Genomic DNA, 13,510 nt, shown 5'->3' on the forward strand with positions numbered 1-13,510 from the left:
ATGTAGCTCAGAAGCAGCAGAAATATCTAAATATGATGCTGTATTGAGTTAATACAGTCAAGCTGTTGAGCAAGACTTATCAGTTCAGGTCCACTACTACATTAACAGGGTTTCTGGATTTAAAACTGAGAGCTGGCAGGAAGCACAAAGAGAGTAAATATGCGTTCCTGTGTATAGACACATTATTTCTTCTCTTGGCCTCAGTTTCCCATCTGTGGCAGGGAGACAGCAGCACTTCTGCCTTTACAGGGGTGTTGTGGCAAGGAGTGCATTAAAAGACTGCTGGGACTCATCTGCCAGAAACAGTAAAGAAATATCTGGAGACTCTTAAAACTAAAGTCTGCTTAGACAATAACCAGTAAGAAAAGACACAGTATATTTGGACTTCTAGTGTCTGGAGAGTTTTATGTCAAAAAAAAGGAGGACAGAAAATTAAAGCATTTGCCTATCTTATGAATCATCTGTGCAGAGGAGGTAGAAGTGTCAGTGTAGTAGGAGAAACCTCATGAGTAAATCTCTGTTCCTCTCTTCCATGTTTTCCCCAGAACAGTTCAACAAATGATGTCTACAGGCACAGTATCCTTTCCCTGCCTTTTCCCACATCTCATCCCCTTTCCTTTCCTTACTTTGCTCAATTCATGGAGTAGTGGTTGTATCACTCCTCTGCAAAGTCCTACTCACCTGGTCAGCCAGTGAAGTGGACAGCATGCTCATTAACTCCCGCTCTGCTGTGAGTCTCCACATCTGCTCCCATTTCATCTTCCGTAACTTATCAAGAAGCAGCAAGATAACCCCTGAAGGAAAACAGTGCAAAGAACAAGAGAAGCCATGATGTCACATGCCAGTCAAGGGCCATCCTGTCTATGTGCTGACTCAGCAGTTAAAACAATGACATGAGCTGCAATCTATCAGTGGAAATTACAGTCCTTACCCTGTGCTAACAGAGAAGGCTGACTAAAAAAAGCTTCAAGTTACAAGATGCCACTAAGAGAAAGTTTTCCTGAACCCCTGAGGCTGCAGAGAAAACATGGAGAGATAGCATACAGATGAATGCTAGGTTATACAGTCTTTCAAGAAGGCTCAAGTAGCCAAAGAGGAGTGAAACTAGGAAGAAGAGAAGCAAGGGAAGGATATTGTATTTCTAGTAGTCTCCTTAACTGATAAAGCTTGATTTCATTGTAACATGATTAGCACTGGAACTATTCCTTACAAAATGAACCAATACAGGTGATTCACATGATGGAGGTTAAATTCATCCAAAGGTCATTACCATTCCAAAGATAATTATATAATATCCTATAAGAAAGAAAGAAGGAACCTCTTAACACTCAGAAGTGACCCTCCCCACTCCTTATTCTGAAAAGCTACAGGCTCCAAGAGGATATTCTGTCAAGTCACTGTCTACTAGGAAAAGGGTAGAGGCAATCCTGATTTATCTAGTATGACTCCATTTCTGCCATCCTCACTGTGAACAGAGGTCTGCTTCTTCCAAAATCCCACTGTTTAAATTAATTTCTATCTGGCCTGAAATTAAGATTATGCTGACACAAAGAAAATTTTGTCACTCGTATAAAACATCTTACTCAATGTGTGTGGAGTGAAATCTGGCCCTTAATACTTACTGCATAGGATGCAATACATATGCTGCATAAGATGAAACTGGAGCCCTTACTCCACCCAGTAAGAAGTTAATCACCTGACAGATCTGACTGCAATCCTTGGAACTTTTCTGAGTAACAGATTATCAGTGTAGGTTACAACCTAGCCTTTGAGAGTGCCTGCCATTAAGGCAGCAAGTGTTCATAGAGCAGGATCCTCAGATCAGAAAGTTACACTTGAAGCAGGAAAGGAGGTATCTCAACATACATTGTTATTCCTCAGTTGCTTTTTGTCTGGACAAAACCCCTAGTGTAGAAGAAGGGAAAACAGCAGAAGCAATGAAGTTGGATTGAAGCATCAGCAAAACCTTTCCTACAGCGTCTCAGAAAATTTTACTCAAAAAATTAATTTGGAAAGACTTAGATATGAGCACTGTCATGGGGAAGGAACGTAAACTGAAGGACCATAAAGGAAGAGTACTGAGAAACAGCAGTCTAGCAGGTTGACAGGAAATACCTAGTAAGAGCAATGACAGGTTCTGTGTTGTTTCACATCTTCATTAGTGGAAGGGGGAAGTGAACAGAATAGTAATGACATCTGCAAGTAATATTAAACAAGAAGTCTTACAAAAAAATGTCATCATAACTGTAGAGAAACATAACAACTACACAGAAGAATATGAAATGGCAAAAAGCAGGCACTGGGAAAAGCTGCCTGAGGTAGTCTAAGACTGAAGCTAAAAGTAATGAGAATAAGAAAGGAAATTTAGTCTGAATACTTAATACTTAAGAAAAGTTCTTCTAAAACTGTCATGGTGAAATAGCCTAAAAATGACAGATAAAACGCTTTATTTCATAAGTCTTTAAAAATCAGACTACACAAAGATTAGAAGATACACCTGGAACAATCCTGCACTGGTTGGGAGAGAACAAAGGTGGTACCAGTTCATTCCTATCTTCAGTTTCTATGACATGGTAGATTTCTTTCTAGTAAAACCTGGCACTGCCATGAATAAAAAGAAAACCTCTTCTGGCAGTGAATTTTGTGGCCTATTTTAGTTCTGTTTTCCATTTCAGTCCATCTGGTTCCCAAGGATGCTGGAACCTGTACTGGAGGGATCCCCTTTCATCTTCAGTCAACCTTTCTATTTCCAGCTGTGGGATTGGAAAGGGGTGTATTGTCACAACATGCTACAATGTATTTCTGCCAGCCTGTTTGTCTTCTCTCCAGCATAACCAAAGCCTATTTGAAGTGTGTAGTGTGTGTGCATTAGCTTCTAAGAAAGCCACTGTGCATTGTCTGAAATTCTAGATCAATGTGAAGCAGGTTCCTTGTGCTGCAGCAATAAACTGGGTGAGATCCACTTCTCTCTGGCAAAGGATTTTTTTGAGCTGGCAAGAACTGTCAGCTTTGTTTCAATAGTGAAATACAACTGAGAAGATTCTTTATTAAGAAAAATAAAGAACAATTGTAAGATTCGCTTAATAGTTTTTATAATTTATAGACAATAAAACAATTTTTCTTAATTTTTTGAAGCCTCCAGTCTGAGGAGGAGAAGGGGAAATGTTTTAATATGTGCAGTATTCTCCAATTTTTTTGTCTTCTGCTCTTATGATAACAGCAGATTATGGCATCGCAGCTAAAGAGATTATGCTGTCCTGAGGGGCTATCATGGTAGCAGCTGAGAGTAAAGGAGGCAGATGGCATGGAAAACTGGAATATATGTGAGAAAGGATATATTAAATTGTGATGCAATCTTACCTATTGAAAATATTCACAAGCTTTTAATGTTCCATCATCAAGACTAATTTTGATGTGATTTTGATTCACCTACAAGCTTGGGTTTAACACAGCCTCTTCTCAGGGCTTCTCACACTGTGGAATTCTAATTTACTGCTGCTGTAGAAAATAACTACTGGAGAATATTTATGGCAAGTTTAAATATTTACTCATTAGTATTAGGGAGAATAAGAGATTTCTACTAAGAGAAGAATTTAATACTATTCCACTAATTAGTGTTATTTAGTGCAAAAGCATGTGTGTTGCGAACTTTTAAACAGTTCATGCAAAGAAAAATTACCTTTACTTCAGAACACTGCACTTCAGTTTTACTTGTATATTGTTCTGTTACCAAAAGCTAACATAACAAACGAACAAAGTCCAATCTGCACAATTAGTTTGCAGGCAAAGTGTCTGAAATAAGGAAGGGGAAATATTTGCCTCAGGAGCCCCTTCCCTCAGAGTCAAACTGACTGAAATCTTAGACTAAATTCAAGTTGACATACAGCTGAACATAAGGGGAAAAGGGACTTACTCTCAGCTGCTGTGCTGGGGGAGGAAGACTAGAGAAAAAAAAAAATCAAACGAATATTTTATGAACATCTGACCCCAGGCAGTGGGACTTCTCATCTTTTGATGAGTGCAGGATTTTCCTGCCCTAACCTACCTGAGAAAAACAAAGGGAAAGCTTGGCAGCAAATAAACAAAAAGAGAAAAGTGGCAACACAAATGTCTCATGAGTATTAAATAAATATAATCCACCACAGAACACCCTATTTTCCTTACCCTGAGGAAATAGTTCAGACATATAAAAAGATGCAAATATCTCAAAGAGCTCTTGGAAAAATAATGCTTTATTACTAAATCTATGGAACGTGTCCTAGCCTAATTTTTACTCGAATGGCATCTTCTCCTTCTGCTTGATGAGACTTCACTTGACCTGACAGATTCTGAATTGCTGAAACAAACAAAGGAGCTTCTGAAAAATGTAACTTCAGGACACATGCAAAAAAAAACCAGCCCCAGAAGCAAACCAAAAACCAAAGGAATTTGGTGAATAGATTGGAGAAAACGGCAAAAAATCTGAATTAACATATTTGGACTAAAATGTTTCAGTTGGGAAATACTGCAGATTTTTTTTTGGCACATTTTAAAAATCAACTTATTCTAAAAATAATATTTTTCACATTAAAATTGATACAACTTAAGAATTTTATTGAAAATGGTTACAAGACCTGAAAAGGAAAATATATGTTTCATTCTGGATCTAACAAAACTCTGGGAGTCACCTGATTTTTTTTGTCCTTTTCCCATTTTTTGATTCAATCCAAATTTTGTCTTTCCAATGTTTTGACTAAGCAATGGTTTCAGTAGATGCTTCAAGCCATCTCAGCAAAATAGTCTGGGGTTTTTTTTGTTAATCTGCTCCAGAACAAAATATTTAATTTAATTTTTCTGAATAGTAAATTGAAAGTTTGCAGAAACATCAGCAATTTCCCTTGGAATGCTACCAAGCATCCTCACCCCTTGCTTCAGGAACATGGACTATGGCTTTTCCTGAAATTCAGAGAGGAATATATAGTAGAGCTGGAAGTAATAAACAACATTTTAAGATAGAACAGAATCACTTACAGAAGTTATAGTGAATCTGGACAAGCTTTCAAGCTCAATCAATTTATTACAATGACCCTTTTAAGGTGGGTGAAAAAATACTCAGTGCTGTGGGGGAAAAAATGTAGCTACTAAAAGATCATTTTCTGTAAGCACTGCCTGGCCTGTTTCTTTCAGGGAGAACAGGATGCTTTTGTGAGCTGTTAAGGCAATGCCATATTATGTGAGCAGCATCTCAGAGACTATCCTTGTCAGGTTTTTAAAATTTCTTCTCGAAATTAAGCCTATAACACTGACCTATCTAGACAGATAGCAAGTAGATACCATTACAGTGTCTAAGAAAGACAGGCAGGACACACTTCAAAATATATTACAAAGCAATAGTAGGTTTTAAAAAAATTACTGGGATTTTATACTACCTAACCAGCATACCAAAGCCCATACACCAAACCACTCAGTCTTAGATGCTGTAAGAAATAATGTTAAATAGGGATGACATTATGGAGATTTGCTGCAATAAATAACTGACCCAGAGATTCAAGGCAGTACAAACAACAGTAAGCCACCATGTTTTGTGAAATAGATTTGGCACCAAGAATTTGCATTGAGTTTTAGGTGCTATGGAAGTGGCTTGTAGCTCTGCTATCCGAGGATAAGCACCATGAGAGTGTTGACTGCTTAGTACTCTAGCAAATACTTATTGTGTTCTTTTAATTCTAGTTTATTGTACCTGAAATCAATGGAAGTGGTCACAGTGTGTAATGCCAGGAATGTGACTGTGCCTTTGCTGGATCGGGGCCCAAATGACTAGTTTTGCTGAGGACTACATTTGGAATCTGCTGGGCCACACCTCCACACCAGTGACTGTGGCCTCTGCTCTCCACCCACAGTATCAAGAGCAAATAGAAAAACACAGACATATGGCTGTTAGGGATTAAAAAATTGAATTAAAGCTGCAATTTCACAACAAGCCACTGCATGCATTTTTAAATCTTCATTTTAAGTCTTTGTGTGGATGAAAATCACTGCATTTATTTCACTTGATTTATAGACTGCTGCTCATAATTTGACTAGCCATATCATTAGTATAAAAACCCCATAGGTTATGTCTATAGCTTTTAACACAGTATGACTAAAGGACTGTCATTCTAACTCATTTTTGGAGTATCCTGATACATTATTTAACTATGAACTTACATGCACTGGTGTTTTTCTCCCAAAAAGCCTTTCAAAATGTAAAAAAAAAAACCTAATAAAAACTTGCAGGGATGCAGAATATGTTAATTGAGAATAAATGATGACTCCACATTTGAACTTTTCTCTGAGAAAACTGAACAGGGCTGAGAAACTGTTTTGAAATGGGAAGTGGGTGTCCCTCCGGGCATGGTGACAAAATGCAATAGCCCTTGTTTTCTCTGCACATGTGTTGAAAGTGAAACTGAGGTAGAATGCATTTTGAAATGTAGTACAGTCACTCTGTTGGGAGCCTGATTCCTCTTGAAGCATTATAAATATTTTGTTTACACTTCCTGATGACCATTTAATGAAATGGAACACTTTTATTTTCTTTGTTCTCCTCTTCCTAAGTATGCTGTTTGTCCTTAGGCAGAATTAAGATGAAGGATATACTTACGCATGATGCTAAATTCTTATAGAGCTACTGACTGTAGCTCAGAATTTCCTAGTTTTCTAATTGTTTCTTTATTGTTTAGACGCTATTCTTCCTGAGCAATTTGAAAAAAGATCCATATGCTTTGTATCTTCTCTTTAATTACTTCCATTTCTGGAGGAATTTCTCCAACTTTCTTAAAGCTCCAAAGGCTGCTACAGAAAAATTTCCTTGATTCAGGAGTCTAAGGTATACAGGAGAGGAGTCATGAGCCATAAGACTTTTAGGAAGTCTATGGAGGAAAATGTCTTGTACTTAAAGACAATCCTGCTAATTAATGCTCTCCCCTCCTATCTTCCAGTGAAGAGAAGTACCGATTCTGCAGGTCTCTCAGAGGTCAGCACAGAAAAACTTTCTCTAGACCTAGAGGAATTGGCCTCCTTTTACATAGATCCCAAGCAGTGCAAAGTCATACACCTTCCTGCCCAAATTGTTGATAAAGTTTTCCTTTTTTCTTATAGCCTTTGCACTCCATAACCCTTGTGAGCATATAGGGTACAGAGATTACATTTTAAAGGCAGTGGAAAGCAACTATTCCAGGGACTTCTCAGTTGGCAAACTAGGTAGATGGCTTCCAAGTGAGGGGAAAAAAAACCCACAAGAGGCAAACCATTAAATTCTCTTGGAATTCAAAAGATTGGGAAAGTTTTTGCTCAGAATTTTCAAACCTCAGATAACACATTCTAACTTCAGACCAGCAAAGGGGAGAGAGGAGGAAGGTTTCAGCTTCTTGGCTGAAAGAGGCAATGACCAATCTAAATGGAGCAGAGGACTGCCACGCACAAGTATGACCCAACAGCTACTCACTGTGCATCTCTGTATACATCTGGAAGTCATGACTGAGGTGCCAAAAGTTGATACTAACAAAAGGATGGTCAGGCACACATCTTATTACAAAGCCCTTTGAAATGCGAGACTTAAAAATGACATGGGGGAAATGTGGAAAATGTCTACAAAGTTTTAAAGAACTTCTCTTCAGTACTAAAAATGCAGTAAGTTCTTACACGGTAGGTTATCTGTGATTTCATTTGCCTGGATGCTTAGGTGACCTCAGTCGAGAGAAAAACAAAGTCCCAGTTAAATACATATTTAAGTGATACAATCAGAAATGTTAATTTTTAGCTCTTGCATAACAGAGGCCACAGGATTTTTCAAAATCAATTTGTGCTTTAACTAGAGCATAACTTCAAGAAAAACATTCAGTCTTGATTTAAAAATTTACAATAATGGATAATCTATCACAAACTTTGATAAGTTATTCCAATGCATAATTACCCTGATGAAGGATACTTCCATTATTTCTAACTTGCAGTCATTTGATCTTGTTGAACCTTTGCTAAATTGGCAAGCCCTCTATTAAGAAATACTATTTTCTCCTGTGTATATTAATAAGCTATGATCAAACTATCCCTTGACTTCCTCCCAGATAAGCTCCTGGAGCCATTTTTTCCAACTTTATGGGAAATTTTCCAGTATTTTCTTTGAACTTTGTTAATTTATAAGTACTCATCTTTGACCTGTGGAGATTAGATCTGCACAAGTAGCTAAATCTACATTTTAAAATATATTCACTCCAAGATGTGATCCCTAGCACCCAGATCAAGGACTACAGAGTGGCTGCACACACACTGTTCAGGGTCTAGCTCTTTATTGAGCATGCTGGTCTCATTCATACTACATAGTACTTGTCTCTGAAGGCCTAGTTTGTGTTCCTTCAGTTTTTAGACATAATTATTTTGTTTGCATTTCTCAGTGTTTGACGTGAGAGAGCCACTTTACAATTTTCTAGATTGGCGAGTTTTTAGCATGGAACTGAGCGTCTATGTTGTGTGCACTGGAGAATGTCATCAGGGCATGTGGGAATATTAAAGAGTGTGAAGTCTTCTGATTCAGTGTTGAAGGACTGAAAGGAGGTGCCAAACAGAGTGTAGTCCTATCTATACTACCTTTCAGAAATACTTCCTGGAGTGAACTATCACAAATGACACTTTTTTTTTTTTTTTTTCCTTGACAAAAGACAGGTTGATCCCTGAGAAAGACAAGGTAACAACTGATTTCTGTGCCCTGTGAATGATCAGGGAGCCAAGAGCAAAGAATGAACTAGGGAGATCAGTTATCTGATAGTGTAGACATTCAGTATGCAGGAATAAAAAGGAGACACCCAATACAAAACAAATGTATCTCCTGTACTCATATTTGTAATGTCCCTGTTTTTATACATCCAGTGGTCACAGAAAGTATTTTGACAACCTGGAGTTCATGTTCATCCCGGACTGTTTCTCATGCATCTCCCCATTCTTTCTCAGTGTACAATTTCACATGTCAGTGCCTCAAAACGCAGAAGTGCGAGTGTCACAACTCTACATCAAAACAGAGTAACTGGACTTTGGGTGAGCTGTCCTGAAGAGTAATCACAGAATAGTACAGACTGTACAGGTTACTGTGCAGGAGGTCCAGTCATTGAATCTCCCTGTGCAGGCAAGTTTGGAAAAAGGGATCACACAAAGCTTGTTTCGATGGATAAAAACTGAGGAGGTTTTCTGGAATTCGTTGAATATTTGCCCTGATGAAAGCAAGTACGTCTTCCAAAACTAATCTATCTTGGACTCTCCATCAAAGAATCACCCACCTTTAAAAGAAACAAATCTGTTTCTTGATCCTCAGCACCTGTAAATCAGCTTAGGTATATTTAACACAAGAGTCAGGCATTTATACAAGATCTGGACTGTATCCATGATCCTTATCTATGTTTTTTTCTTCCTAAGAAAGCAGCAAAAATTGAAAGGTAACAGGGACCATTGCTTTAAATTATGTGGGTGTATTTGGTTTTGATCCTCTCAAAAGCATCATATTTAATAGGGGTCGAAATGTCAACAATTTTACAAGGTTTCCATTTAGGACTATGTGCAGAGGAAAAATGCACCCTGCACAGGTGATAATTATTTTGGTTGGCTTCCAATATTAACAGTAGTCCACAAGGCTAATTGTAGGGATGGGGACAATGAGTAAGAACCTGTCATAGCTTTTCTTGGTCTGGTGTTCAGTCAATGCCCTAGCAACAGAGGAGGAAATGTGGCTCATGGTTCTGAACAGCCTCTCAGGTATTTCTTTATAGTTGGATGACAAAGAGGTTTGGGGTTTTGCATTCAGAAGCAACCAGACAACTGTTTTTCCACCCTCTTAATGGGCAGTTTACTGACTAGATGAGATTCAGGAGGAATAGAACATCCTAAGAAATGGATTAGAGGAAGGAAAGCAGCAGCACAGAATGAACAAGCTTAAAAATTAACCACAGTGTTTTTAAAAACACAGGAAACACAATGTACTTTTAACGCAATGATTTCACCCAAAGTTCAGCTGCAGGTAAATCCTTCCTCCATGACCATTTCTCTTCTAGTAACAGAGAGACAGGATTAGGTTCACAACAGAAATACAGGGATGCATTTGTGTAAGAAGAAAATGTGTGTGGAGCTGTTTAGCATGCTCATATAGCCAAACTGAGTTAAGGTTTGGGTAAGTGGACTACAAGGTGCCTGCAAAGTAAGTTGGACTGCCAAGCTTGAAGGGTTGTGTGCAGTAATAAAACATTCAGATGGCGGCCTGTTACAGGTGGTATTCCATGAATTGATACTGGGGCTGATACTGATTACCATCCTGATTAATGAGCTGGGGATGAGATAGAATGCATCCTCAACACCACCACACATGTCACTGTGGGAGACATCAGCCTGTCAGCCCTGCACAGCCTCTGAATCAACAGCTAGGCTTTGATGAGAAACAGGCTTTGGGAGAAAGATAAGAAACTGCTGAGTTGTGCCAAGGTGGCAGGGGAAAACAACGGACAGCTGCAACACTGAACTGTGGAAAAGTACTGAACTGTGAGAAGTTACCGCCGCATGAACAGCGCGTGAACAAGAAGTTGATTGGTCTGTACAGCGTGTGTTAGAGTGGTCTTATGCTGACAGGAGAAAAGGTTGATAGCTGTCCAGTTGCTGATTTGCTAATTATGAAGTAAGAGCTTTGGCGAGAGCATAAGTATGTACTATTGGAAAAATAAACGGCTTTGCTTGATATAACTCTCATGGAGCTGTGCAAGTCCGATATCCTTCCGCAACAAATGGTGAACCCGATGTCCCAGGACGGAGCGCAGAAGATGCCGCGGGAGGATCCCCGATTGGAGGTACTGTCTGCAGCGGGGCTGTGACAGGGAGGATGGAAAACAGTCGCTCGATGGAAAATCACCCAGGAGAGGTGATCAATCGGGGGTAGCATGGGGCAGAACATGTCCGCAGAGGAGACGGCCACTGTTAGACTCCTGCTGCATATACTCTCTAAGAGAGGGATAACTTATACTCTAGAAGAGGGATAACTTACAACGAAACTTCTGTACTAAGGTTACTTAAATGGTGTAGAAACCACGGCTATCCTGCTGATACCCTCACAGCCTCTGAACCAGCAAAATGGGCTGAAATAGGTGAACAGTTGTGGGATGCTATTTCCAAGGGGGATCAGCATGCCAGTGAGCTAGCGACCACTTGGAAGTTGGTTTCGGACACTCTTAAAGTGCGGAGTTGGTGGCGGCGGCCCCGGGCCTCCCCCAGCCACCCTGCCGTGGAGCAACTGCCTGTGGCCATCTGGCACCACGCGATCGTCTGTCCCGCCTCCCCTGAACACCAAAAGCAGCAGTTTTTACAGAAGGTGCTGACGCTGTGATGCGGAGTCCCTTGTCCGTTCTAAAAAGACTAACTTTAAACCTTTCTGATGGTCAGTACACCAAAAGCCTTGATTTTAAAACAAAGAAGGGGGAATTTTCTGGGCACACCACATAATCAACAAGCAATGGCTTTATATATTCTTAATGGTGTTTTGATGTTTGTAGTATTTGTCATTTTATGCTGTGTGAGTAATAATTGGAAGGGGCCTCTTTGTGTGGTTGTGTGATTGTTCTGCGTGTGTGAGATGCAACCCAGCTGCAGCTGCGGAGTGTGGAGTTCTCTGATCTGCAGTTCCGTTATTCCGCGAGGGAAGCGGCCGGAGAGGAACGAAGCACAGGGCAGACTCTGTACCAGTGGGGGGGTAGTGCAGGACGAGTGAACATTCCTTAGTACAGAGCGCCCTAGTGCCCGCCCGCTGGGTCACTGGTGCTGCCTGTTTGTTTGGGCTAAATGTTTTAAGTGTCATAGATGAAATATCTCCTCTAGTGGGAGGCAGTAATTCTGTGTTAATTGTTGTCTTGAATTTAGGTGCATGCTCTGTGGGGAGAGTGCACCCTTGTACCATCTGCCTGAGGGGGATATTGTCAGCTTATCAGGTAGCGTTTTAAGGTAAAGTAGACGAGATAGGAATTGACCAGATTGGGGGAATAGTCAAAAAGAGTCCCCTAGGCTGTATTTTAAAACGCTGGAAGAAGATAGGGGGACCTCCAGGCGCAAGTGTGAATGAAAAGACACTAATCAAATACTGCAATCAGTGGTGGTTTATAACAATTTAGTCGATACCGATAAGGCAGGGACCTAGCAGTCTCTGAGTCCGTAACATTATTAGATACCACAGTATCCTTGATACCAACAGGAGTATATGGACCGTTGGGAAATGGAAAAAGTGCATTATTACTAAGAAGATCATCTACAACCTTACAGGAGTTGTTCATTTTACCAGGGGTCATAGATGCCGATTATGAAGGGGAAATCAGAATGATGGCCTGGACCCCTGTACCCCCGTGTTCAGTAACAAAAGGGTCAAAAATTGCTCAGATTGTTTATTTTACTGCAGCTCCCCCTAATAGTATGCCGAGAAGCCGGGGTGACTCAGGATTTGGATCAGCAGGTACTCTTCAAATATTTTGGACTCAGACAGTGACACAAGGTGGACCTCTGGTAAAATGTACCCTCACTAAAGCAGAAGAATCTGTTGAACTGACAGGCATTTTAGATACTGGTGCAGATGTGACTATAATATCTGTGAGCAGATTGGCCGTTAGCTCGGGTAACTCAAGCGCTTCTCAGGGTTGGTGGTCAGGCTATAACGTTTCAAAGCAAATATCTCATTCACAGAATCACAGAATCGTCTAGGTTGGAAAAGACCTTGAAGATCATCCAGTCCAACCACTGACCTAACACTGACAGTTCCCAACTACACCATAACCCTCAGCGCTAAGTCAACTTTACTCTTAAACACCTCCAGGGATGGGGACTCCACCACTTCCCTGGGCAGCACATTCCAACGCCGAACAACCCGTACTGTAAAGAAATGCTTCCTAATATCCAGTCTAAACCTTCCCTGGCACAACTTGAGGCCATTCCCTCTTGTCCTGTCACTTGTCACTTGGTTAAAGAGACTCATCCCCAGCTCTCTGCAACCTCCTTTCAGGTAGCTGTAGAGGGCGATGAGGTCTCCCCTCAGCCTCCTCTTCTCCAAACTAAACAACCCCAGTTCCCTCAGCCGCTCCTCGTACGACATGTGCTCCAGACCCTTCACCAGCTTTGTTGCCCTTCTTTGGACACACTTGAGTAATTCAATGTCCTGTTTGCAGTGAGGGGCCAAAAACTGAACACAGTAATCGAGGTGCGGCCTCACCAGTGCCGAGTACAGGGGTAAGATCCCTTCCCTGTCCCTGCTGGCCACGCTATTTCTGATGCAAGCCAGGATGCCATTGGCCTTCTTGGCCACCTGGGCACACTGCTGGCTCATGTTCAGCCGGCTATCAATCAACACCCCCAGGTCCCTCTCTGACTGGCAGCTCTCCAGCCACTCCTCCCCATGTCTGTAGCGCTGCTGGGGGTTGTTGTGGCTGAAGTGCAGCACTTGGCATTTGGCCTTATTAAAACTCATACAGTTGGCCTTAGCCCATTG

The 13,510-nt window shown here is 40.7% G+C and overlaps 1 protein-coding gene across 6 annotated transcripts in view; it reads right to left on the reverse strand.

Annotated features, from left to right (window-relative positions):
- LARGE1 (LARGE xylosyl- and glucuronyltransferase 1) overlaps positions 1–13,510 on the reverse strand; it is a 354,153-nt gene that overhangs the window by 62,931 nt on the left and 277,712 nt on the right. For all 6 annotated transcript variants that reach the window (XM_074826502.1, XM_074826498.1, XM_074826500.1 and 3 more), the window contains one exon: positions 682–794. In XM_074826502.1, coding sequence (XP_074682603.1) covers positions 682–794 — 113 coding nt within the window. The remainder of the gene's footprint in view (positions 1–681; positions 795–13,510) is intronic.

Source organism: Strix aluco, chromosome 5 (genome assembly GCF_031877795.1).
Source record: "Strix aluco isolate bStrAlu1 chromosome 5, bStrAlu1.hap1, whole genome shotgun sequence".
In the NCBI taxonomy this organism is placed as follows: Eukaryota; Metazoa; Chordata; class Aves; order Strigiformes; family Strigidae; genus Strix; species Strix aluco.